The following is a 23327-nucleotide window of genomic DNA, read 5'->3' on the forward strand; positions in this document are numbered from 1 at the left end:
TTTTCCACACCCATGTCCAGTCATTGATGCCCAGTCAGACGGTGAACTGGTCCATACTTCCATGCTCCATTGATTTCAATAGGCTTCTGCTGTAGTAATATCGCAGAAATTCCGACAAGGAATTTTATTCCGTCAGAATACTGAACATGCCGGAAAAATCCAGTGACTGCGCTGCAATGAAGGGGACAACGCTTAATGTCCATGGACATTAACGGCCGGTCCGGAGAAGGCTGCTGAAGGCTGAATTTTCATAGTGTGAACAGGGCCTTACAGTTAAAATAAGGGGATCTCTTAGACTCCATACCCTTGTCTAGTCATTGCAAAACCAGCCCTTCTAGTCAAGTGACCATAACAGATAGTATGTATATACTTAGTATTTAACTCAGTGTGATGGTTGGAGGGACAGATGGCACAATATTTGCAGTAAACTGAACTGATACTAAATAGTGTAAATGCGTTATCTAGGATTAGAAAAGCAGAGTTGACCACAGGTTGTGTGTGGTGTTGCAGCACAGATTGTTTAAAGCAAATGGAGTCAAGTTGTAATACCTCAAACAACCCGAGGACAGGTGTGGTGCTGTTTTTGGAACAAATTAGCTCTCTTTTTCCATTTATGGATAACCCCTTTAACATATTAATAGACTTTATTAAAATGTTACCACTAAAATAACAATAACATTCACCAATCTATCCAGGAAAAAAACTGGAGTGATTTTGCCTCTAACAACCAATCACAGCGCAGCTTTCATTTTACCAGAGCTTGTTAGGATATGAAAGCTGAGCTGGGATTGGTTGCCATGGGCAACACCAACAGTTTTTGTCTCAGACAGATTGGTAAATCTAGGCTTTTGACAAATACAATATCATACACCGACAATATAAATACAGTACATAGTAGGCATTTGCTTACTTTTTCAATTTCTTCAAAGAAGGTATCAATGAAGTCCCTCCTGACCGCAGGGTCCCAGGTGTCTCTGTGTTTCTGGATGATTGCTCTTAGGAAGTCTAGGTAAGTACTCTGGATGCTAAAAAGCTTCTGATGGGGTCCGGGTACCTTCATGAGCCAGGGGAAGATTTTGTAGAACTAAAGAGAAGAATTTTGGTGAAGATCATACCCCTTCATGGAATTAACACGAAAAAGATCCAATACAGTAAACAGTTTGATGTCTATTATGAAGAGCACATTTTATACAACACTACATCCATACAACAAAAATTTCTTAAAAATGTGATTTCATGTCAATGGTTTAGTACATCTGATTCACAAGATATCCAGGGAGTCATTTCTCTGGTCACTATATTAGGTTGGTTCTCCAACAGATCTGTACAGTGTTGGAGAAATGTACTGAAAGGGTTATACTGAGACTACAAGTAAAGGGAATAGGGGATAAATAGCTGATCGGTGAGAGTCCATAGGCCCCACTGATCACAAGAACTGATGTCAAGAATGGGTGTTAGAAGGGCAGCTCTATCCTTATAATGCCCCTCTTATTCCCTTCTCACTTATCCCTAGTACCTAGACAGGTTAGATGCCCTATGAAGAAAAGAGTCCATAGGCCCCACTGATCACAAGAACTGATTTCAATTGTGCCCCGAGTGAAAGAGTGCCAGCACACATGCTCAATTGCTGCTCCATTCGTTCTTAATGGCAGTGTTTCCTTGCCCAGTCTTCAAGGCCACCAACATTCCGGGTTTTTTCCAGTTACTCCATTGGATTAGAAGGAATATAACATGGAAAAATGGAAAACTGGACTTCTTAAATTTCTGCGCAATATTCAGACGTCTTACATATATATATATATATATATATATATATGTATATATATATATATATAAAAAGATGGTGGAGGAGAAGCACCGTGCAACAGGATTCAAGATCCGAATGGGTGCTCAGCTTCAGGAGCAGACCTTCTCCCAATGAAATATCCAAATAGCAAAGTAGAAGCGGCACTCCAAAGTAGAACTCAAACGTGGTTTATTCACTCGTCTGTATACAGCGACGTTTCGGCTTATCAATAAAGCCTTTCTCAAGCATGCATGAGAAAGGCTTAATTGATAAGCCGAAACGTCGCTGTATACAGACGAGTGAATAAACCAAGTTTGAGTTCTAATTTGGAGTGCCGTTTCTACTTTGCTATTTGAATATATATATATATATATATATATATATATATATATATATATATATCCACATTTATAGAGGAAAACATTGTAAAGGCAGACTCTACACCAACATAAGTATGTGGCTACTTTTTATTGTTTTGTTAACTTTGTTGCTATCATCACACATACAGGATTTATCATCATAAGGACCTCTAGTGGGGTGGTAAGAAACCTATGTGAGAAGTAAATTAGATGATAGATAGATAAACAGATAAAGAGAGTAAGCAAACAGCTGGTAATCTAATGGATGGGAGGTATGTATGACAGACCTCTTGCCTCAGGGACATCAGACTGGATTTGGGTCCAGGTTTTGGGAGTGACTAAAGGTTCCGAACATAAAATCACTTCCATACTCCAGTTCTGGTGTGTGTTAGAGTCCTGAACCTGATCTCACAGGTGTGTGAGCACTGCCAGAGTGTAGCAAAGAGGACTTGTTGTGAAGCAGATCAGCTTTCCTGGGGTATGTTGGATGTTGATCCAAAAAATACTGCCCAAAGAAAGACTGACTTTGAGACTGAGCGTGCCAAGTTTTGAGTGAAAAGTTCAGAAGTTTATGTTTATGTAAAGAATCTGATGGTGTAGGGGGTTAAAGTTTCTGTTATACTGAATGCTAAAAGTGGCACTCTTTGCAGTATGTGAATTTTTACAATAACCCTGGACTACGGAACTGTGACGCCTGCCTGTTTGCATGCTGACAAGACTGTTTGTAGGGTTCTGTTTTTCAATAAATAGATAAGCAGGTAGATAATAGATAACAGATATTCACCTGAGTGATGGGTTTGGTTTCTAGTTCGGCCAATTCTTTGAGCAGATAAATCATTTTCTGAAATGACGAATCACTGTATTCAAATCGGTCTCCAAAAATAATGGAGCAGATAACATTACTGACGGCATTAGTGATCACCATAAAGGGATCGAAGGGACGTCCTGGAAACAGACAGACATCATCAGTACATTGTATTTTGTACTTTGCTTTTCATTTTTAGCTACATTGATACTAATACTATAAAGGTAGATTGTATTTTTATAATGCTTTCTGAGGCAAAAAAAAAAAAAAAGTGTGCACCCATCCCCCCATATAGGTTTAGAATTTGGAATATGCAGTCTTTCTGTGTTTTAGTTCATAAGCAGCATGTCGAATTATAGCCATACCTTCATTGGCCTGAAAAGCAGAGCACATGTAGGCAGCTTCTTCATGGATACATTCTTCCATACATTTCTTTCCCATCCCAAAGTTTCTCAAAGTTTGTAGGGCAAATCGGCTTTGCTCTTACTGCCTCACTGCCTAGGTTTACCACTCACCATTTATGGACCAATTCCTAAACATCTGGTGCAATGTAAAAACCTATGACATACTGCAGTGGGCACAGTCAAAATAACTGATATACATCAATCGTACCAATACACCACCATTGTATTAAAAAATAATGAAGATCAGGTCTTAAGGCCAGCAAGATATCTGAGGGAGTCATCACGGCGGTGTTGAAGGTTTACACTATTTTCCAACTTGAACATTGTGGAGTTAAACACCACTTGGCCCCCAAAAATGCCATGTGGCAAATACAGTATGTAGTCTTTCTGTGTTTTAGCTCATAAGTGGCATTTCGAATTATAGCCATACCTTCATTAGCCTGAAAAGCAGAGCACATGTAGGCAGCTTCTTCACGGATATGTTCTTCCATAGACTTCTTTCCCATCCCAAAGTTTCTCAAAGTTTGTAGGGCAAATCGTCTTTGCTCCTTCCATCGCTGACCATACCCAGTAAATGCGATCCCTAAGGAAGAAAAATTGTTCATCAGAAGCTTCTGCAGATTTCACAAGTAAGGACCACAGCACAGATGTGACATACCCCTTATTAGACATGAAGAACCTTTGTTTTCAAGAAATGTAATTGTTAATTGTCACGATGCCGGCTGGCAGGAGGTGGATCCTCTGTGCCAGAGAGGGATTGGCGTGGACCGTGCTAGTGGACCGGTTCTAAGTCACTACTGGTGTTCACCAGAGCCCGCCGCAAAGCGGGATGGTCTTGCTGCGGCGGTAGTAACCAGGTCGTATCCACTAGCAACGGCTCAACCTCTCTGACTGCTGAAGATAGGCGCGGTACAAGGGAGTAGACAAAAGCAAGGTCGGACGTAGCAGAAGGTCGGGGCAGGCAGCAAGGATCGTAGTCAGGGGCAACGGCAGGAGGTCTGGAACACAGGCTAGGAACACACAAGGGAACGCTTTCACTAGGCACAAGGGCAACAAGATCCGGCGAGAGAGTGCAGGGGAAGTGAGGTATACATAGGGAGTGCACAGGTGAACACACTAATTGGAACCACTGCGCCAATCAGTGGCGCAGTGGCCCTTTAAATCGCAGAGACCCGGCGCGCGCGCGCCCTAGGGAGCGGGGCCGCGCGCGCCAGGACAGGACCGAGGGAGAGCGAGTCAGGTACGGAAGCCGGGGTGCGCATCGCGAGCGGGCGCCACCCGCATCGCGAATCGCATCCCGGCTGGAGGCGGTATCGCAGCGCAACCGGTCAGTGGATCTGACCGGGGCGCTGCCGTAGCGAGGATGTTGCGAGCGCTCCGGGGAGGAGCGGGGATCCGGAGCGCTCGGCGTAACAGTACCCCCCCCCTTGGGTCTCCCCCTCTTCATGGACCCTGAGAACCTGAGGACCAGACTTTTATCTAGGATATTGTCCTCAGGTTCCCAGGATCTCTCTTCAGGGCCACAGCCCTCCCAGTCAACCAAAAAAAAGGTTTTTCCTCTGACCTTTTTGGAGGCCAGTATCTCCTTTACAGGAAAGATGTCCGAAGAACCGGAGACAGGAGTGGGAGAAATAAGTTTAGGAGAGAAACGGTTGATGATGAGTGGTTTAAGAAGAGAGACATGAAAGGCATTAGGAATACGAAGAGAAGGAGGAAGAAGAAGTTTGTAAGAGACAGGATTAATTTGGCACAAGATTTTGAAAGGACCAAGATAGCGTGGTCCCAATTTGTAACTGGGAACACGGAAGCGGACATATTTAGCGGAGAGCCATACCTTGTCTCCGGGAGAAAAAATGGGGGGAGCTCTTCTTTTCTTATCGGCAACCTTTTTCATGCGCGAAGAAGCCTGTAAGAGAGAATTTTGGGTCTCTCTCCATATGGTGGAAAGATCACGAGTTATTTCATCCACCGCGGGCAAACCAGAGGGCAAGGGAGTAGGGAGGGGGGGAAGAGGGTGACGGCCGTACACCACGAAAAATGGGGATTTGGAAGAAGATTCAGAGACTCTGAAGTTGTACGAGAATTCGGCCCATGGTAGAAGATCTGCCCAGTCATCCTGGCGGGAGGAAACAAAATGCCGTAAATAATCACCCAGGACCTGGTTAATTCTTTCTACTTGCCCATTGGATTGAGGATGATAAGCAGAAGAAAAGTTTAATTTAATCTTGAGTTGTTTACAGAGAGCCCTCCAGAATTTTGACACGAATTGGACGCCTCTATCCGAGACGATCTGCGTGGGCAACCCGTGAAGACGAAAAATGTGTACAAAAAATTGTTTTGCCAACTGAGGCGCTGAAGGAAGTCCAGGAAGAGGAATAAAATGTGCCATCTTAGAAAATCGATCAACGACCACCCAAACAACAGTGTTGCCACGGGATGGGGGTAAGTCTGTAATAAAGTCCATACCAATCAGAGACCAAGGCTGTTCGGGGACAGGCAGAGGATGAAGGAGGCCAGCAGGCTTCTGGCGAGGAGTCTTATCCCGGGCACAGATAGTGCAGGCCCGCACAAAATCAACAACATCCGTCTCCAGAGTCGGCCACCAATAGAAACGAGAGATGAGTTGCAAGGATTTCTTGATGCCCGCATGGCCTGCGAGATGGGAGGAGTGACCCCATTTGAGGATTCCGAGGCGTTGGCGTGGAGAGACGAAGGTCTTCCCTGGAGGAGTTTGCCTGATGGAGGCTGGAGAGGTGGAGATCAGGCAGTCAGGAGGAATGATGTGTTGCGGAGAGAGCTCTACTTCCGAGGCATCCGAGGAACGAGAGAGAGCATCGGCCCTAATGTTCTTGTCGGCAGGGCGAAAGTGAATTTCAAAATTAAACCGGGCAAAGAACAGAGACCACCTGGCCTGGCGAGGGTTCAGCCGTTGGGCAGACTGGAGATAGGAGAGATTCTTGTGATCGGTGTAAATAATAACTGGAAATTTTGATCCCTCCAGCAGATGCCTCCATTCCTCAAGTGCTAATTTAATGGTCAGTAGCTCTCGATCCCCGATGGAGTAGTTCCTCTCCGCCGGAGAGAAGGTCCTAGAAAAAAAACCACAAGTAACAGCATGCCCAGAAGAATTTTTTTGTAGAAGAACCGCTCCAGCTCCTACTGAGGAGGCATCAACCTCCAATAGGAAGGGTTTAGATGGGTCAGGTCTGGAGAGCACGGGAGCAGAAGAAAAGGCAGACTTGAGCCGTTTAAAGGCGTCTTCCGCTTGAGAAGGCCATGACTTAGGATTGGCATTCTTCTTGGTTAAAGCCACGATAGGAGCCACAATGGTGGAAAAATGTGGAATAAATTGTCTGTAATAATTGGCGAACCCCAAAAAACGTTGGATAGCACGGAGTCCGGAGGGGCGTGGCCAATCTAAGACGGCAGAGAGTTTGTCTGGGTCCATTTGTAGTCCCTGGCCAGAGACCAAGTATCCTAGGAAAGGAAGAGATTGACATTCAAACAGACATTTCTCCATTTTGGCATAAAGTTGATTGTCTCGAAGTCTCTGAAGAACCATGCGGACATGCTGGCGGTGTTCTTCTAGGTTGGCAGAAAAAATCAGAATATCGTCCAGATACACAACAACACAGGAATATAAGAGATCACGAAAAATTTCATTAACAAAGTCTTGGAAGACGGCAGGGGCGTTGCACAGGCCAAAGGGCATGACCAGATACTCAAAGTGTCCATCTCTAGTGTTAAATGCCGTTTTCCATTCGTCTCCCTCCCTGATGCGGATGAGATTATAAGCACCTCTTAAGTCCAGTTTGGTAAAGATGTGGGCACCTTGGAGGCGATCAAAGAGTTCAGAGATAAGAGGTAGAGGGTAGCGGTTCTTTACCGTGATTTTATTAAGTCCGCGGTAGTCAATGCAAGGACGCAGGGAGCCATCTTTTTTGGACACAAAGAAAAATCCAGCTCCGGCAGGAGAGGAGGATTTGCAGATAAACCCCTTTTTTAAATTTTCCTGGATGTACTCAGACATAGCAAGAGTCTCTGGGGCGGACAGAGGATAAATTCTGCCCCGGGGTGGAGTAGTGCCCGGGAGGAGGTCAATAGGACAGTCATAAGGCCTGTGAGGAGGTAGAGTCTCAGCTTGTTTTTTGCAAAATACGTCAGCATAGTCCATATAGGTCTTAGGGAGACCGGTTACAGGAGGAACCACAGGGTCACGGCAGGGAGTATTGGGAACCGGTTTAAGGCAGTCTTTGAAACAAGAGGTACCCCAGCTCTTGATCTCTCCTGTGGACAAATCAAGGGTTGGGGAATGGCGTTGAAGCCATGGTAGTTCAAGGAGAATTTCGGAAGTGCAATTGGAGAGGACCAAAAACTCAATTTTTTCGTGATGAGGTCCGATGCACATTAGGAGGGGTTCCGTGCGGTAACGCACGGCACAGTCCAATCTTTCATTGTTAACGCAATTGATGTAGAGGGGTCTGGCGAGACTGGTCACTGGGATGTTGAACCTGTTGATGAGAGAGGCCAAAATAAAGTTTCCTGCAGATCCGGAATCCAAGAAGGCCTTAGTGGAGAAGGAGAAGGTAGAGGCAGAAATCCGCACAGGCACAGTAAGAAGTGGAGAAGCAGAGTTGACATCAAGGACTGTTTCACCTTTGTGCGGAGTCAGCGTACGTCTTTACAGGCGGGGAGGACGGATAGGACAATCCTTCAGGAAGTGTTCGGTACCGGCACAGTACAGGCAGAGATTCTCCATGCGGCGTCGTGTCCTCTCTTGAGGTGTCAGGCGAGACCGGTCAACTTGCATAGCCTCCACGGCGGGAGGCACAGGAACGGATTGCAGAGGACCAGAGGAGAGAGGAGCCGGGGAGAAAAAACGCCTCGTGCGAACAAAGTCCATATCCTGGCGGAGCTCCTGACGCCTTTCGGAAAAACGCATGGCAATGCGAGTGGCTAGATGAATGAGTTCATGTAGGTTAGCAGGAATTTCTCGTGCGGCCAGAACATCTTTAATGTTGCTGGATAGGCCTTTTTTAAAGGTCGCGCAGAGGGCCTCATCATTCCAGGACAATTCGGAAGCAAGAGTACGGAATTGTATGGCGTACTCGCCAACGGAAGAATTACCCTGGACCAGGTTCAGCAGGGCAGTCTCAGCAGAAGAGGCTCGGGCAGGTTCCTCAAAGACACTTCGAATTTCCGAGAAGAAGGAGTGTACAGAGGCAGTGACGGGGTCATTGCGGTCCCAGAGCGGTGTGGCCCATGACAGAGCTTTTCCAGACAGAAGGCTGACTACGAAAGCCACCTTAGACCTTTCAGTAGGAAACTGGTCCGACATCATCTCCAAGTGCAGAGAACATTGTGAAAGAAAGCCACGGCAAAACTTAGAGTCCCCATCAAATTTATCCGGCAAGGATAGTCGTAGGCTGGAAGCGGCCACTCGCTGCGGAGGAGGTGCAGGAGCTGGCGGAGGAGATGATTGCTGAAGCTGTGGTAGTAGCTGCTGAAGCATCACGGTCAGTTGAGACAGCTGATGGCCTTGTTGCGCTATCTGTTGTGACTGCTGGGCGACCACCGTGGTGAGGTCGGCGACAACTGGCAGAGGAACTTCAGCGGGATCCATGGCCGGATCTACTGTCACGATGCCGGCTGGCAGGAGGTGGATCCTCTGTGCCAGAGAGGGATTGGCGTGGACCGTGCTAGTGGACCGGTTCTAAGTCACTACTGGTGTTCACCAGAGCCCGCCGCAAAGCGGGATGGTCTTGCTGCGGCGGTAGTAACCAGGTCGTATCCACTAGCAACGGCTCAACCTCTCTGACTGCTGAAGATAGGCGCGGTACAAGGGAGTAGACAAAAGCAAGGTCGGACGTAGCAGAAGGTCGGGGCAGGCAGCAAGGATCGTAGTCAGGGGCAACGGCAGGAGGTCTGGAACACAGGCTAGGAACACACAAGGGAACGCTTTCACTAGGCACAAGGGCAACAAGATCCGGCGAGGGAGTGCAGGGGAAGTGAGGTATACATAGGGAGTGCACAGGTGAACACACTAATTGGAACCACTGCGCCAATCAGTGGCGCAGTGGCCCTTTAAATCGCAGAGACCCGGCGCGCGCGCGCCCTAGGGAGCGGGGCCGCGCGCGCCGGGACAGGACCGAGGGAGAGCGAGTCAGGTACGAAAGCCGGGGTGCGCATCGCGAGCGGGCGCCACCCGCATCGCGAATCGCATCCCGGCTGGAGGCGGTATCGCAGCGCACCCGGTCAGTGGATCTGACCGGGGCGCTGCCGTAGTGAGGATGTTGCGAGCGCTCCGGGGAGGAGCGGGGACCCGGAGCGCTCGGCGTAACATTAATTAAACAATCTACAAGTTTAACCAGATAATTCAAGGGTGAGGAATCAGGTTCAATAATGGAAAATAATGTGCTGGGTGTTAGAAGGGCAGCTCTATCCTTATAATGCCCCTCTTATTCCCTTCTCATTTATCCCTAGTACCTAGACAGGGTAGATGCCCTATGAAGAAAACCCACTCTGTAACCTCACCCATACAGACCCTAGAAAACACTTGACACTAGGTGAATGCTACTTCTTAGAGCCCACTATGGCACTCACTGCCTCACTATTTATGGACCAATTCCTAAACGTCTGGTGCAATGTAAAAACCTACGACATATTGCAGTGGGCACAGTCAAAATAACTGATATACATCAATCATAAGAAAATACACCAGCATTGTATTAAAAAATGATGAACATCAGGTCTTAAGGCCAGCAAGCTTTCTGAGTGAGTCGTCGTGGCGGTGTTGAAGGTTTACACTATTTTCCAACTTGAAGATTGTGGAATTAAACACCACTGGTTTTATCTGATGGAGGGACACCATCGTGGGATGATAACTTTCCACTTGGGGGTGTTACCATCCTTCCCTACACCATAGTAATGTCACTGACTGAGTAGATGCATATCTAAGAACAAAATTGGCAGAGCTTCTCATAGGGTAGTGTGTCGGGAAAAGTTTTTTCTCACCTTTAGTCATTACGTCAAAGACACAAAAACATATAAAGCAGTGTTAAATATCAATGGTGCAGCCCTCCTGAAGCAGCGGTGGAACCCACGTCATCTCATATATATGCAGAAAACGAAGATAGAAGAATTACTAAGATCTTGGTGCATACCACTGGAGTCCAATAACTAGGTTCAGCTCAACTTGAGGATGTTTCTCTTCTCTTTCTCTTGTCTCCTTGTTTTCCTCCTATAACCCAGAAAGTTATAGAAGCAAAACAAGAAGCTGGGAGGAAGAGAATAGGAACAACCTCAAGTCCTGGGGGAAGATGAGCTAAACCTGGTCATGGGACTATAGTAGTTTACTCCACCAAGATCCTGGTGGAAACATAAATCACTCTTCATTGAGTCATCTATGTTGATAATCTGATAAGTGTACTTATTACCATTGTCTGTTTGTACCATTGTTTGTACCCATGATTGTTAAGAATTTAGAGTTCTTGATAAACTATTGTGCCTGTGAGTACTGTGCTGTTGTGGTTTTATTGGTGTTTTGATGAACCCGATGTATGAATTGTTAAGGGAGAAACACCTTGATACTTGAGTTGTTCGGCATATTCCTATGGTTGAAGTTACTGTCATCTTAGGGCACATATCATCTGTCGTACAAACATATGTAGAGGAAAGAGATGCGGATCACTCACCACTTCTGCGGTGCTATATTCTTTATTCCAACTTGACTGACTTAAATGGCTTTACAGGCTGCAGATGTTATGGCAGGGCAGAAGGCATAGGGAGCACTGTCCAGAGCGACAACACCGTTTCGTGCCCACAAGGCATTTCTTCAGGCCCGGAATTGGTCTTGATTATTAAGGATGCTACATACTGTGGTAATGGGATTTTTCCAGCGTTATTTTTTATGTGCCCTCTGCAGTATATCATAGGTTTTCACACAGCATCTGACATTTGGGGACTGGTCCATAAGTGGTGGGTGGTAAACCTAGGCATTGAGGGAAAGCCCCAGTGGGCTCTAAGAATTAGCACTTACCTAGTGTGCAGGGTTTTCCAAGGTCTATAAGGGTGAGGTTCCAGAGCTGGGATACTCTTTATAGGGTGTCTACCCTGCCTAGGTAAAAGGTTCAGTGTGGAGGAAATATCTGTGGCATTATGAGGATAGAGTCCTCCCATTTAATCCTGCTATCTACCTGTTATATAACGTTAACTTTAAGGGCTCTTTTACACTACTGCTAAGCACTATTAGTGGTAGTTCCGTTGTAAAATACTGAATTTCCAGTATTTTTCTCCCGCTACCTTCTAAAAAAAAAAAAAAACAACACCTGACGGACCCCATGCAAAGTCAATGGGATCTGTGAGGACCCATTGGTGCACGTTGTGCTCTGACCCTTTCAGAGTCCATTAAGCACAAAAAAAAGACTCTAACAGACCCTTAACAGGGCGGAGCATAGTGTTGGTGTATTTTTAGACCAGGTTCTTAATGCAATATGCTGTATTTCTGGAAAATTGTCTTGTTTTTTTCATTTTTTATGGTAAGTACAATAGTGTTTTATTGCATGGTTAAAGGGGTACTCCAGAGGAACAATGTTTTCAGATCAACTGGTGCAAGGAAGTTATACAGATTTGTAATTTATTTCTATATAAAAAATGTTAAGACTTCCAGTACTTATTAGCTGCCGTATGCGCCAGAGGTCGTTGTGTAGTCCGGAGCAACAGAGGTTTGCTATGAGGATTTGCTCCTGCTCTGGACAGTTCCTGACACAGACAGAGGTGGCAGTAGAGAGCACTGTGGCCAGGCAGGAAAGAGCTACACAACTTCCTCTAAAGTATAAAGCAGCTGATGAGTACTGGAAGGGTTGACTTTTTTACATAGAACTAATTTACAAATCTGTATAACCTCTTGGCACAAGTTGATTTGCAAAGAACATTTTTGCACTGGGTGGAAATAAAAAATGAATGCATAACAAACATTTTATACTGACTTGAATAATTTTGAGGGCATTACTGGAATAAGATGAATATTTCCTGGCACGTGATTCTACATGCACTGATTCCAATTGTAGTCATATGTGGATTTGTTATATTTTAGGGTACTTTGTTTTCCCTGCATCCATAATACAGTGGTCCCTCAAGTTACAATAGTAATTGGTTCTGAGACGACCATTGTATGTTGAAACCATTGTATGTTGAGACCATAACTCCATGGAAACCTGGTAATTGGCTCTGAAGCCCCAAAATGTCATCCAAAATGGGAAAAAGTGAGGATTAAAGAAAAATAAGTAGATAATTAGTAGAGATAAAGCAAATCCTTACATATAAAAATAATAAAGATCTGCTGGGAGCTGTAAATCACTGTCTATTTCAGTGTTTCCCAACCAGGATGCCTTCAGCTCTTGCAAAACTACAACTCCCAGCATGCCCGGACAGCCGTTGGCTGTCCGGGAATGCTGGGAGTTGTAGTTTTGCAACAGCTGGAGGGACCCTGGTTGGGAAACAATGGTTTATGTAGAGGACAGAAGCTTCTTCAGGGTCCTATACAGGACACATAATGTCCCAAATGTAGCCATCCTTACTTGGTGTGCAGCTAACCCTGGCACTGGTAAGGAGTAGTACAGAACTTGTAGTTCCTCCCTGTACTGTAGTGGGTGCTACCAGACACCAGTCAGTGCATACACTTCAGTAATACAGGTAAGGAGTAGTACAGAACTTGTAGTTCCTCCCTGTACTGTAGTGGGCGCTACCAGACACCAGTCAGTGCATACACTTCAGTAATACAGGTAAGGAGTAGTACAGAACTTGTAGTTCCTCCCTGTACTGCAGTGGGCCTTACCAGACACCAGTCAGTGCATACACTTCAGTAATACAGGTAAGGAGTAGTACAGAACTTGTAGTTCCTCCCTGTACTGTAGGGGGGCGCTACCAGACACCAGTCAGTGCATACACTTCAGTAATACAGGTGTTTTACCAGTAAAATGGCCATTCTGATTGGTCGGTTCTTCCAGCCATTGACAGGTTTTACAGATCTGGACTGTCCGTAGTATTGTATGTTGAGACTGGTTTCAAGTTACAATGGTCCAGAAAAAGCATTGTATGTTGAAACTATTGTATGTTGAGGCCATTGCAAATTGAGGAATCACTGTATTAGAAATCTTTGCACAATCAGTCACTAGAATGTTACAACCTAGTGTTGCCTAACGCTCACAGTATCACTGATTTATGCAGTAATGTCAGAGGCATAAGTAAACATTTTTTTTACATCCAGGAGCTGAACTTTGAGCTGTGATCTGTAATATATCAGTATGACATAATGTTTGCCGCTCCCTCGCTGACTAAATAGATGCTACCACAAGACTGTGAGGTGATGTTTTACATTTTCAGTCATAAAGGTTGAATAAAGGGAAGAGCTAACAAGCTCAGGCTGCTGTTTATTGTACAGGGAGAAAAGGCACAAATGTAGCACAACATTGCAAGTAAAACAACAGATGCTGCCATGTTATCCTTGAGGTGAAGCGTCACCATTAGTGTTGCTCACGAATATTCGAAATTCGAATTTTAGTCGCGAATATGCGAATAGAGATGAGCGAACTTACAGTAAATTCGATTCATCACAAACTTCTCGGCTCGGCAGTTGATGACTTTTCCTGCATAAATTAGTTTAGCTTTCAGGTGCTCCCGTGGGCTGGAAAAGGTGGATACAGTCCTAGGAAAGAGTCTCCTAGGACTGTATCCACCTTTTCCAGCCCACGAGAGCACCTGAAAGCTGAACTAATTTATGCAGGATAAGTCATCAACTGCCGAGCCGAGAAGTTCGTGACGAATCAAATTTACTGTAAGTTCGCTCATCTCTATATGCGAATATTGCGAATATAGCACTATATATTCGCAATTACGAATATTCGATTTTTTTTCCTTTGTTCACAGTACACATCACAGTGATGTCTAGTGGTACGCCCCCCGCACCTGAGAGCTTTGACTCTCCCTCCCCGCACCTCCAGCTAAGGACTTGCCGTCTGCTGTATGGACACTTGGAATAAAGCATTGTTTGGCAAATACTTCTCAGTGGGTGAGTGCAGCTTTTTTCAAGTCTTCTGCTTTACACGTTTTACACATCACAGTGATCACTGCATCCCTCTCTGCTCTTCGCATTTGCGCATATTCGCGAATATTGAGCCTTTCCTTCTTTAATGGTATAGGGAACTAATGGGCTGGTGCAGTAGTCTCCAACCTGCGGACCTCCAGATGTTGCAAAACTACAACACCCAGCATGCCCGGACAGCCAACGGCTGTCCGGGCATGCTGGGAGTTGTAGTTTTGCAACATCTGGAGGTCCGCAGGTTGGAGACCACTGCACTAGCCCATTAGTTCCCTATACCATTAAAGAAGGGAGGGCTCAATATTCGTGAATATGCACATATATTTTTGCATATGCGCATATATTTTTGCATATGCACAAAAAAAACAAATACAACGAATATGCAAATTTCGCAAATATATGACGAATATTCGTCCATATATTCGCGAAATATCGCAAATTCGAATATGGCCTATGCCGCTCATCCCTAGTCACCATTACTTTTTTCATGCTGTTACTTTTTTGTATGGAAGCCTCCAGACTCTCCCATGATGGAAAATGTTGGGGGTGAGAAGAATCTTGGATGTTAAATGTCAACCACCCGATCCTTTTGTTTTCCTGATATAAGGGGGGACTCATTCAAAACTTTTAGAGGCAAAATTTTCAAGTTTTGCGTCCTAATTTCGGCGCAAAAATGCTTCCACCAAATATTCAAAATTTTTTACATGAGAATGATCCGAGGTTTACCCTATGCACGTCAGTTTTTTCAAAAGGGGCGTACAGTGGTGATGTACTTTTCATGTTTTTACATGATATTTTCAAAGGGTGAGAGTCCATTGAAATCGCAGGCCATTTTGTACTATCTACACAGTCACTGCACCTGCACACACATTTAACCCCTAGAGGACACACAACTTACATGTAAGTCTCTGTGTCCTGGTAGTTAGCACACAGTGGGCCTCATTTATTAAGAGTGGAGCAGAGTTTTCTGTGGTGAGCCAAGGGGTGTGATGTGAGGGGTAAGGGGCAGATGGTGTTGCCCAGGGGTATATGGTATTAACCCCTTCATGTTTGTGACGCCAGGGCGTGGGGCCATGTGCAGTTCTGGGGCATTGCAATTAACGTCCATTTCCAGGCTGTTGTTGACAAAAAACTGATAATTCAAGAGAGTCTCTGCTCTGATAAATTGTATAACTGAATAACTTTAGGATTACTGGAGAATAAGTACTATTTATAGCAATGGCAACATACCTATGAATATAGTATAAACATGACTTATGGATTATGACTATGCATATTATGACATTTGACTATGACTATGCATATTATGATATTTGACTATGCGTATAACAATACATTATACATAAGGCTAATACATAACACTGGCGGATTGGGTTGCCGGAGGCTTTCTGCCCAATGCCTTGGCTACTGGGGTCCCTTGGCATTACACACTTCTCCCCAGAACACTAGTTATATAGACATTTATTAGCTAACATTTGACACTTGTTACCTTTGACTTTGTAGGTTACGTGCTTTGTAGATACAGGAATACCTTCTGGACAGCAAAGTATCCTGAGCATGTGGACACAAGAAATTACATTAGACATTTGCAACAACTTAAAGACATTTGAATGGATGCAGTGAGTGCTACAGCCCTAATGTATATGAGACATGTGCACATGCATTTATGTGTACTTAATGACTATGTGTAGTACACAACTTTAATCTGTATTAAACTTTGTACATGATGTTGGCAATGCAATGAAATGTTGCTTCTCCCGACTGTTCAGGATACCCCTGCAAAGTAAAATGCCAGACACCAGAAAATACAGTACACCATAACATTGGTGTACAACAAATTACATACATTTTATTATACTACAACCATTTTAGTACAGAAACACAAATGTGTCCCTTGTGTAGAATGGTGCGCAAAAATATATTACTATGACAATATGTACACAGATGTTCATGTATCGCTCAGTAGTCCAGATACACTATAGAGTTCAGGTTCTAAGAGCTTGAGCTCCGTCAGGTTCCTGAGAATCACGGCCGAAGCCGGGCACAAATCTTACAAAATGAGTATCCACAAAACTTTCTTAACAAGTTCGTCAGGCACTGTGCTTGAATGTTGCTTGTAAACCTTGAACAACAAAAAGAGTGTGCTTGAACACAGAAGTCAGTTAGTCTTACGACCAAGTTTGGTAAAGTTACAGTACATGAGTACACAAATGGGACATTTCTTTGTGTACATACACTTCCGTTCCAACCTTGTTGGTCAGACTGTCTTCTAGGCTGGGACATATACCTAGGACCCCGAGACTGGGCCCCCTCCATGGGGCTGACATGTGTGTTCCACGAGATTCAGTGATGGTCGGACTCACAGAGACCACCACTTGTACAGCAGCAGCTTGTGCCACTGGGGGTTGAACTGTTGGTACCTGTTGGTCCGGTCAAACCTCCGCAACGGGTGGAGTAGGCAGAGGCACTTTTGTTGGTGCCTGATGATCAGGCCAAACCTCTGGGGCAGCCATAGTAGGTCTGAGCACTTACATTGGTGCCCGATGGTCAGGCCAAACCTCCTCAACAGCAAAAGTAGGCCTGGGCACATCTGTAGAAGATCCTTGAGGCAGATACTTGGGGTACATTGCAGGTCACTCTGGATACTCTTCCTGAACAACTGCTCCCTTCACGCTTGGTGGAAGGAGACCAAATGAATCTGAGTCCCAATCTTCAGAGGGGAAATAGGCGAAGAGGATTTGTGTGGAATTCTTTGGTCTAGTGACAGCTGCTGCTCATTCCCCTCGCAGACTCTGTACAGGCGTGTACTCCACAATCTCCCTGCTCTTCAGAGAATGCATAGCTGTGGGGGGGGGGGGGGGAGAAAGTCCCTTTGTACTGCCCACCTGTTCACTAGAAGGATGCCCCCATGGTGGCAGTCCATAAGGGTGCTAAACCCCCTCACTTTGTCAAACTTGATTACTGATGTACAGGGCCTCCAACTTTTTGGTATCTTGCTGCTGCTCCTGTCGCACCTCGAATGGCAGCCGCTTCAGCCCATATCTCTTCATCCTTTGCACCCTCAGTTCCTCCAGAATGGCGGCCACCTCAGCGTCTCTCTTAGCCCTTTCAGACTGGGCCGAATGAACTGAGGGAAGGGACTTCCCTGGCAGGGGAAGAAGATGCTCCCTTATGTACTGAATCAAGTTAGGCTAATCGCCAAATAGCCACTTAGGTAGCGGTGGTGACTGAGGACGTGCTGGGGGCTACTGAACCTGGGGCGCTGGCTCTGGACTGGGGGTAGATGGAGGGGTAGAGAGCGCAGCCTCGGCGGGTTACTCACTTCTAACTCCTCCGTGTCGATCTCCGCCCAGGATCCCCAGGTCCGGTGGTGGGGTGACAGCCTCACCGGTGACGGTTCTCGTGACGATTTCCACCAGGGTTGCGGCCCACTCTCCATCGTCCTCTGGCAAAGGCGTCTTTGGCCCCGATGTTAAGCTTGTGCAGGCGATCCACTAACTCCTGGAACACCTGTGCCTCAGCCGCAGCAATCTGCCGGTCCTCCGGTGCCATTTTGGGAGTCTACACACGTGGACAGCTGCGCCTCCGCCATCTTCATACTCTCTGCCAGCACTTCCCCAGAATTGAAGAGGTCAGGCTCTGGAACTTCATCATCAGTGGAGCCTGGGACTGGAAGTGACTCAGCGGTGCATCCTTTTCTAACGCCCTGCGACTTGACTTCCACGCTCAGGGGCGGGACTTTGACCAGCGTGGGAAATTTTTGTGCGCTTCTCCTCCAGCAGATTAACCCTTTGAGGTACAACTGCAGACATTTTGGCACGTAACATTGATTCATTATGGATCTTGCACATAATGTTCACAACTTCAAAGTTACTTGCAACAACAGATAATGGACTCCTTTTCACCTCCCCCACTATTTCACTAGCGCCTTTAGTAAAACACATTGCAATTAGAACAGTCTTGTAAATTTTTCTGGCACAAACTTTTTTTCGCATCAGCATGCGATTTTTCTCGGTCACAGTTCAGATTAGTGGACACTGTCCCTGAGACGTCTGGACTGGACTTGACCTTCGCAGAAAGTGAAACACAAGAGAGAGATCGTAGTACCTCCCCCTTTTATAAAGAGGGGCTGAGCAAGGAGTCCATAGGCCAACTGCGGGTCACCTGGTGTTCTCTGGGTAACAAACATGACTTAAACATGTGACAAACATTATTATGTGACTAGCAATCATGTGACACACTTCAAAGGCCCTTTGCACTTAGTATACAACCTATTCACCTTATGGGGGAACACTGCAGGAGAGCCTTGAGAACGTATACGGTCTCAACCTGACAGGACTGTAGGAACATATCCCGAACTGAGACATCACATTTCTTTGTGGGTTTTTGTTTCTGACAGGTTTTTTCCATTGTATTTACTATTGTATCTTGTATTTGGCGATTTTCCCTAGGTTTTGCTCTTTGTACACATGCTCTGAGCTGTCAGGTTTTCCAGAGCTCAAATCCATCACATTTTATGTGGAAACCTTAGTAAATCTTTAGCTTTCTTTTGAAAATGTAAGTTTTTTGGGTACACGCCTCTTTGTAGGGTTGTCTAAGTAAAGTGGAGAGCTAGCAGGGTTTTTTTTGGATTTTTTTGTCAGAAATACTAGTGCACGACACATGTGACACAAAAAAACCCTACAAAATATAATTGGAAAAGCCTTAGTAAATAAGGCCTAGTGTATGATGCAATCGCTGGAGCTGTGCTCGATTCATAGACTGTGGGTCCCAGCTGCTATCCAATATTGGCGGACATTAGGGATCACACTGATGTCTGCCATTAACCCTTCATACATTGTGATCAATACCCATATCTATATCTATTCTTCTCATGTCTTTGCCTTCAGGCTTGTTTCATCCACACAGTTGTTGCTTGTCTGGGCACTAATAGAGTAATCATTGATATTTAGTAAGATTAGGTTGTTACCAAGACTTACAATTTGGCGCCTAACTCGGACAAAAAAACTGATGTGGCATGAAAATAAACTCTCAGATATTTGCAAAGCAGCACAAGGGACCATGTAAATGTTAGGAGAAGAAAAAAAATTGATGTTGTTGTAACACATATTACAGTGGTCTTTGAATATGTCTCCCACTATTTTTGTGATATGGTATCAAGGATTGAATATTAATGGCTTATGAATTAAGAAATGTTTTATTGTATTATCTGTTTCAATTTTAGGTTACTTCATGCTTACACTGGCTTCTGCAATGTTCTGAGTCACCTTGTTACCTGCCGCCATACGATGATGTAATGCAAATCTAAAACATGAAATAAGATTGTGCAACATATCTGAAACTCAAATGAACAACAATTTATTTCAGATCACTTAAGTTCACTCTGTATTTTCAAAGCTGCATGAGAAAGGTCATGGGCAGCGGGGAAAGTGCTGCCCTTGAAATGATGTCTACCTGAGGGTCAGCAGGGAGACTGCAATGTCCAGTGTCAAGTCAGATAACCAGATATGTGGAGAAAGAAGAGGGATCTGGGAAAGTAGGATTAGTGCCATGGGGCTCTCAAATGCAAATAAAAGTGTAAGCGTTCACACAAAAAAAGTGCATGAGGATGCGGTCCATTGCAAGCCCTTCTCCGAAAGGAGAGAGAGGCCCCCCAACAAACCGAACCCTTCGCCTCCAGGCCAAAAGGCACCTGCAAGGTTCCAGGTACAATGTCCCCTTTTGCCGGCACTACTAAGGGACAGAAAAGAGCTCCTGACGAACTTCTAGCCATTAACCAAGTTGCCAAATAGGAACCAGTAAAACCAGTTCGGCATTCCTGCTTCGGCTATGGCAGGGAGGTGAGGAACCTAATGGCCACACACACCTCCCCCTAGACCTGCAGGACGGACACCCTTTAGGGCTACCGCACCATGACCAAATCTTAGTGTATATAAAAGAAACAAAAATGTGAGCACAGACAAAACATAAAGAGTAAAGTAGTGGATGTGCAAAGTGTGATACTGCCCGGACATCCGGCCGGATCTATAAAAATTCCTCTGTTGATCAACAGCCAGAAGGCCGGAAAGCTAGAGGTGAGTGCTGAGAAGAGTGAGAGAAAAAGTGGTTGCTGCAAGCCATCAGTCAAGTGGGGTCACTACTCCCAGGTGAGTTCCGATACCCTGGGGTCACCACCCCCAGGGCACTATTGCACCCGGGCTCTTACCCTACCTGATCCAGAAGATACAGGTCCCCTCAGGGCCCACTGCACGGACATACAACTGACCCCAATACACCTGCACCATTCTGGGTGGTTCCCATATCCTGTCTTGGTAGTCTTCCACACCACCAACTAACAGGAAGGTACTACACCGAATCTTAGCCAAAATGCCAAGAAAAGCCACTAGGACAGGTAGGATGGGTATCTTGAAAAGCTAAAAGAGACCTCAAGCTAAAGACCTAGCAGACATAGTGAGATCTTTGCTGGATCAGAATGGTCCTCATTTGGGATAATGGACTGTACATAGTTTTGGACTGTTGTACTGTTTAGCTATCAATATCTTCCCATGATAGGACTCTGCCCGTGTATATTTTTTGTGTAAAGTTTTTTTCAGTGTCCTGCACTGTCCGCCTGCCATTATTTCTGCCCCATTACACCCTCCTGCTCTTTACAATCCTAGGCTTTTCATTCAGAATGGCCTCCCCCAGCTTTATGTTCTTGTCACGCAGGTAAAATAAATCAGGACTGCTTATATAACCCTTCTCACCCAAGCTGCGGGCCATGTATGAGTATATGCCAGGAGAATATTCTTAGGAGTTGGTACGTAATGAAACCCTGGACTGCCCTATGCATGGATTAAAGCCTTCTCTTCCCACTCTATTCCAGGTTTGGCACATCCACTCAAAACAAATGTCATTATCTGCCACAATACATCCTAAGTTTCATGGGTATGTAACACGCCTCTCAAATTATATTATTCTGTTGCTGTCCATTCTCCATTCTCAATATCTGATAATGCATTCCCTTAAATATCCAGTGTGGCTTAACACAACTTACTATAGTAGAAAAGGACTAAGGATCCAGGAAAGGTTGGTGACCTCTGAGTTACAGGAAAAGCTCTCTAATACAAAAGACACTGAACCAAATCCAACTAGCTTCTAGTGGCTCATATAATCTGCAGTAAATTCCCCATTCTTTATCCAGGCAAATATGAACATGTCTGCATTTAACTCACTTTTACATTTGCAGCTAAAACTATTAAAAAGGTATTCAGACACAGGATGGAAGATTAGTGTGACCCACCTCCGTGATCTCCTGAAGTGCTGCCCACCTCAATACTGCTGCCCTAGGCCAAGGCTAGTTGATGCATAATGGTAAGTACAGTCTCCTACAAAATGAGGTTATAGTGCATTCACAATAATAAATCTGCCCTGATGTGTATTGCTAAGAGTGAAATATAAGGCCAGATTGCAGAAAAATATCGGGAATACACAGGGCTACAGACTGAATAGGATTTATATAGGATTTTTTTCTTCTTCTCAGGAAGAAAAAAGGCTAGGTTCACCTCTGTATGGAAGTATTGACACCTACCAGTATTCATTCCAAGATGCTCGAACATTGGTATGGAGGGTCTGTCAGCGGTGTCCTCGGACTTGGTGACCAGTCCTTCTTTTATGGCCTCATAGCCATTTAATACAACAGAATCCTCAAAGAATATCTGCAGGCTGAAAACATTCCCATACTGTCTGCTCAACTGTAATGAGAAAACGGCAAGAGGTTTTATAGGTATCACTGGCTCTAAAATATCTTTATTTCTGCGGCACCAACATATTCCATAGCATGGTTACATCAGTCCCCCACCCCCCCCCCCCGTATTTGGAATGTGGAAGTAAACTGGAGTACCCAGATAAAACTAATACAAGCCCAATGCAGATTTTGCCCTTGATCATATTTGAACCCAGGGCTTAGAGAATTTGTGGTAGCTCAGCTACATATTTACCAAGCACCTGCAGTGGGTATTTAAGCTCAGTTCTGTGAATTCTACTATTGTTCTGAATTCCACTGGGAGCCAAATATTGTGCACTCCTCAGAGGAGCATTATGGACTAATGTACTGTCTAAAGGGCTAAAGCAGAGCATAGTCAGTTTCTTGGAAGCACACTCACTATCTCACTTTTCGCCTCTTACCTCTGAGTGCTTCGGCCTCCACCTTTCAAGACGTATTAGTCTCAATAGTGTTGGGCCACTCAGTCAATCATCCTGTGGATAGGGAATAAGGTTTAATAGTTGGATAACCCCTTTAAGGGCAGTACCCTTACTGTACTACAAGTTACTGTGCTTCCATTATATTGGGAGAATTTTTTGCAAGATTGTTCGATAAATAACTGTGACAAACCATCTATCATTGTGTCTATCTTAGTGTCTGCTCACTTAAAGGGGTACTCCGGTGAAAACCTTTCTTCTTTTAAATCAACTGGTGGCAGAAAGTTAAACATATTTGTAAATTACTTCTATTAGAAAATCTTAATCTTTCCAGTACTTATTAGCTGCTGAATGCTACAGAGGAAATTCCTTTCTTTTTGGAACACTGATGACATCACGAGCACAGTGCTCTCTGCTGACATCTCTGTCCATTTTGGCAACCATACATAGCAGATGCATAGCAGATGTAAGCTAAGGGCAGCATGGTGGCTCAGTGGTTAGCCCTGCTGCCTTGCAGTGCTGGGGACTTGGGTTCAAATCCAACTAAGGACAACAATAAATAAAGTGTTATTATTATTATAATAACGTCAGCAGAGAGAACTATGCTCGTGATGTCATCAGAGAACATTCCTAAAAGAAAATAATTTCCTCTGTAGTATTCAGCAGCTAATAAGACAGGAAGGATTAAGATTTT

At 44.9% G+C, this 23327-nt stretch overlaps 1 protein-coding gene and 1 long non-coding RNA gene across 4 annotated transcripts in view; one reads left to right on the top strand and one right to left on the bottom strand.

Moving 5' to 3' along the window:
- Positions 1-23327, bottom strand: part of LOC130274231 (cytochrome P450 2D15-like) — a 43339-nt gene that overhangs the window by 13842 nt on the left and 6170 nt on the right. For all 3 annotated transcript variants that reach the window (XM_056522306.1, XM_056522308.1, XM_056522309.1), the window contains 4 exons: positions 22023-22185; positions 3785-3937; positions 2930-3090; positions 911-1084 (listed from right to left, as the gene is read on the bottom strand). In XM_056522306.1, coding sequence (XP_056378281.1) covers positions 911-1084; positions 2930-3090; positions 3785-3937; positions 22023-22185 — 651 coding nt within the window. The remainder of the gene's footprint in view (positions 1-910; positions 1085-2929; positions 3091-3784; positions 3938-22022; positions 22186-23327) is intronic.
- LOC130274232 (uncharacterized) lies at positions 888-21480 on the top strand. Its single transcript, XR_008844293.1, has 3 exons — positions 888-1009; positions 14281-14422; positions 19677-21480. It is a non-coding gene; the product is annotated as an uncharacterized LOC130274232 (long non-coding RNA).

This window comes from Hyla sarda, chromosome 5, assembly GCF_029499605.1.
Source record: "Hyla sarda isolate aHylSar1 chromosome 5, aHylSar1.hap1, whole genome shotgun sequence".
Classification (NCBI taxonomy): domain Eukaryota; kingdom Metazoa; phylum Chordata; class Amphibia; order Anura; family Hylidae; genus Hyla; species Hyla sarda.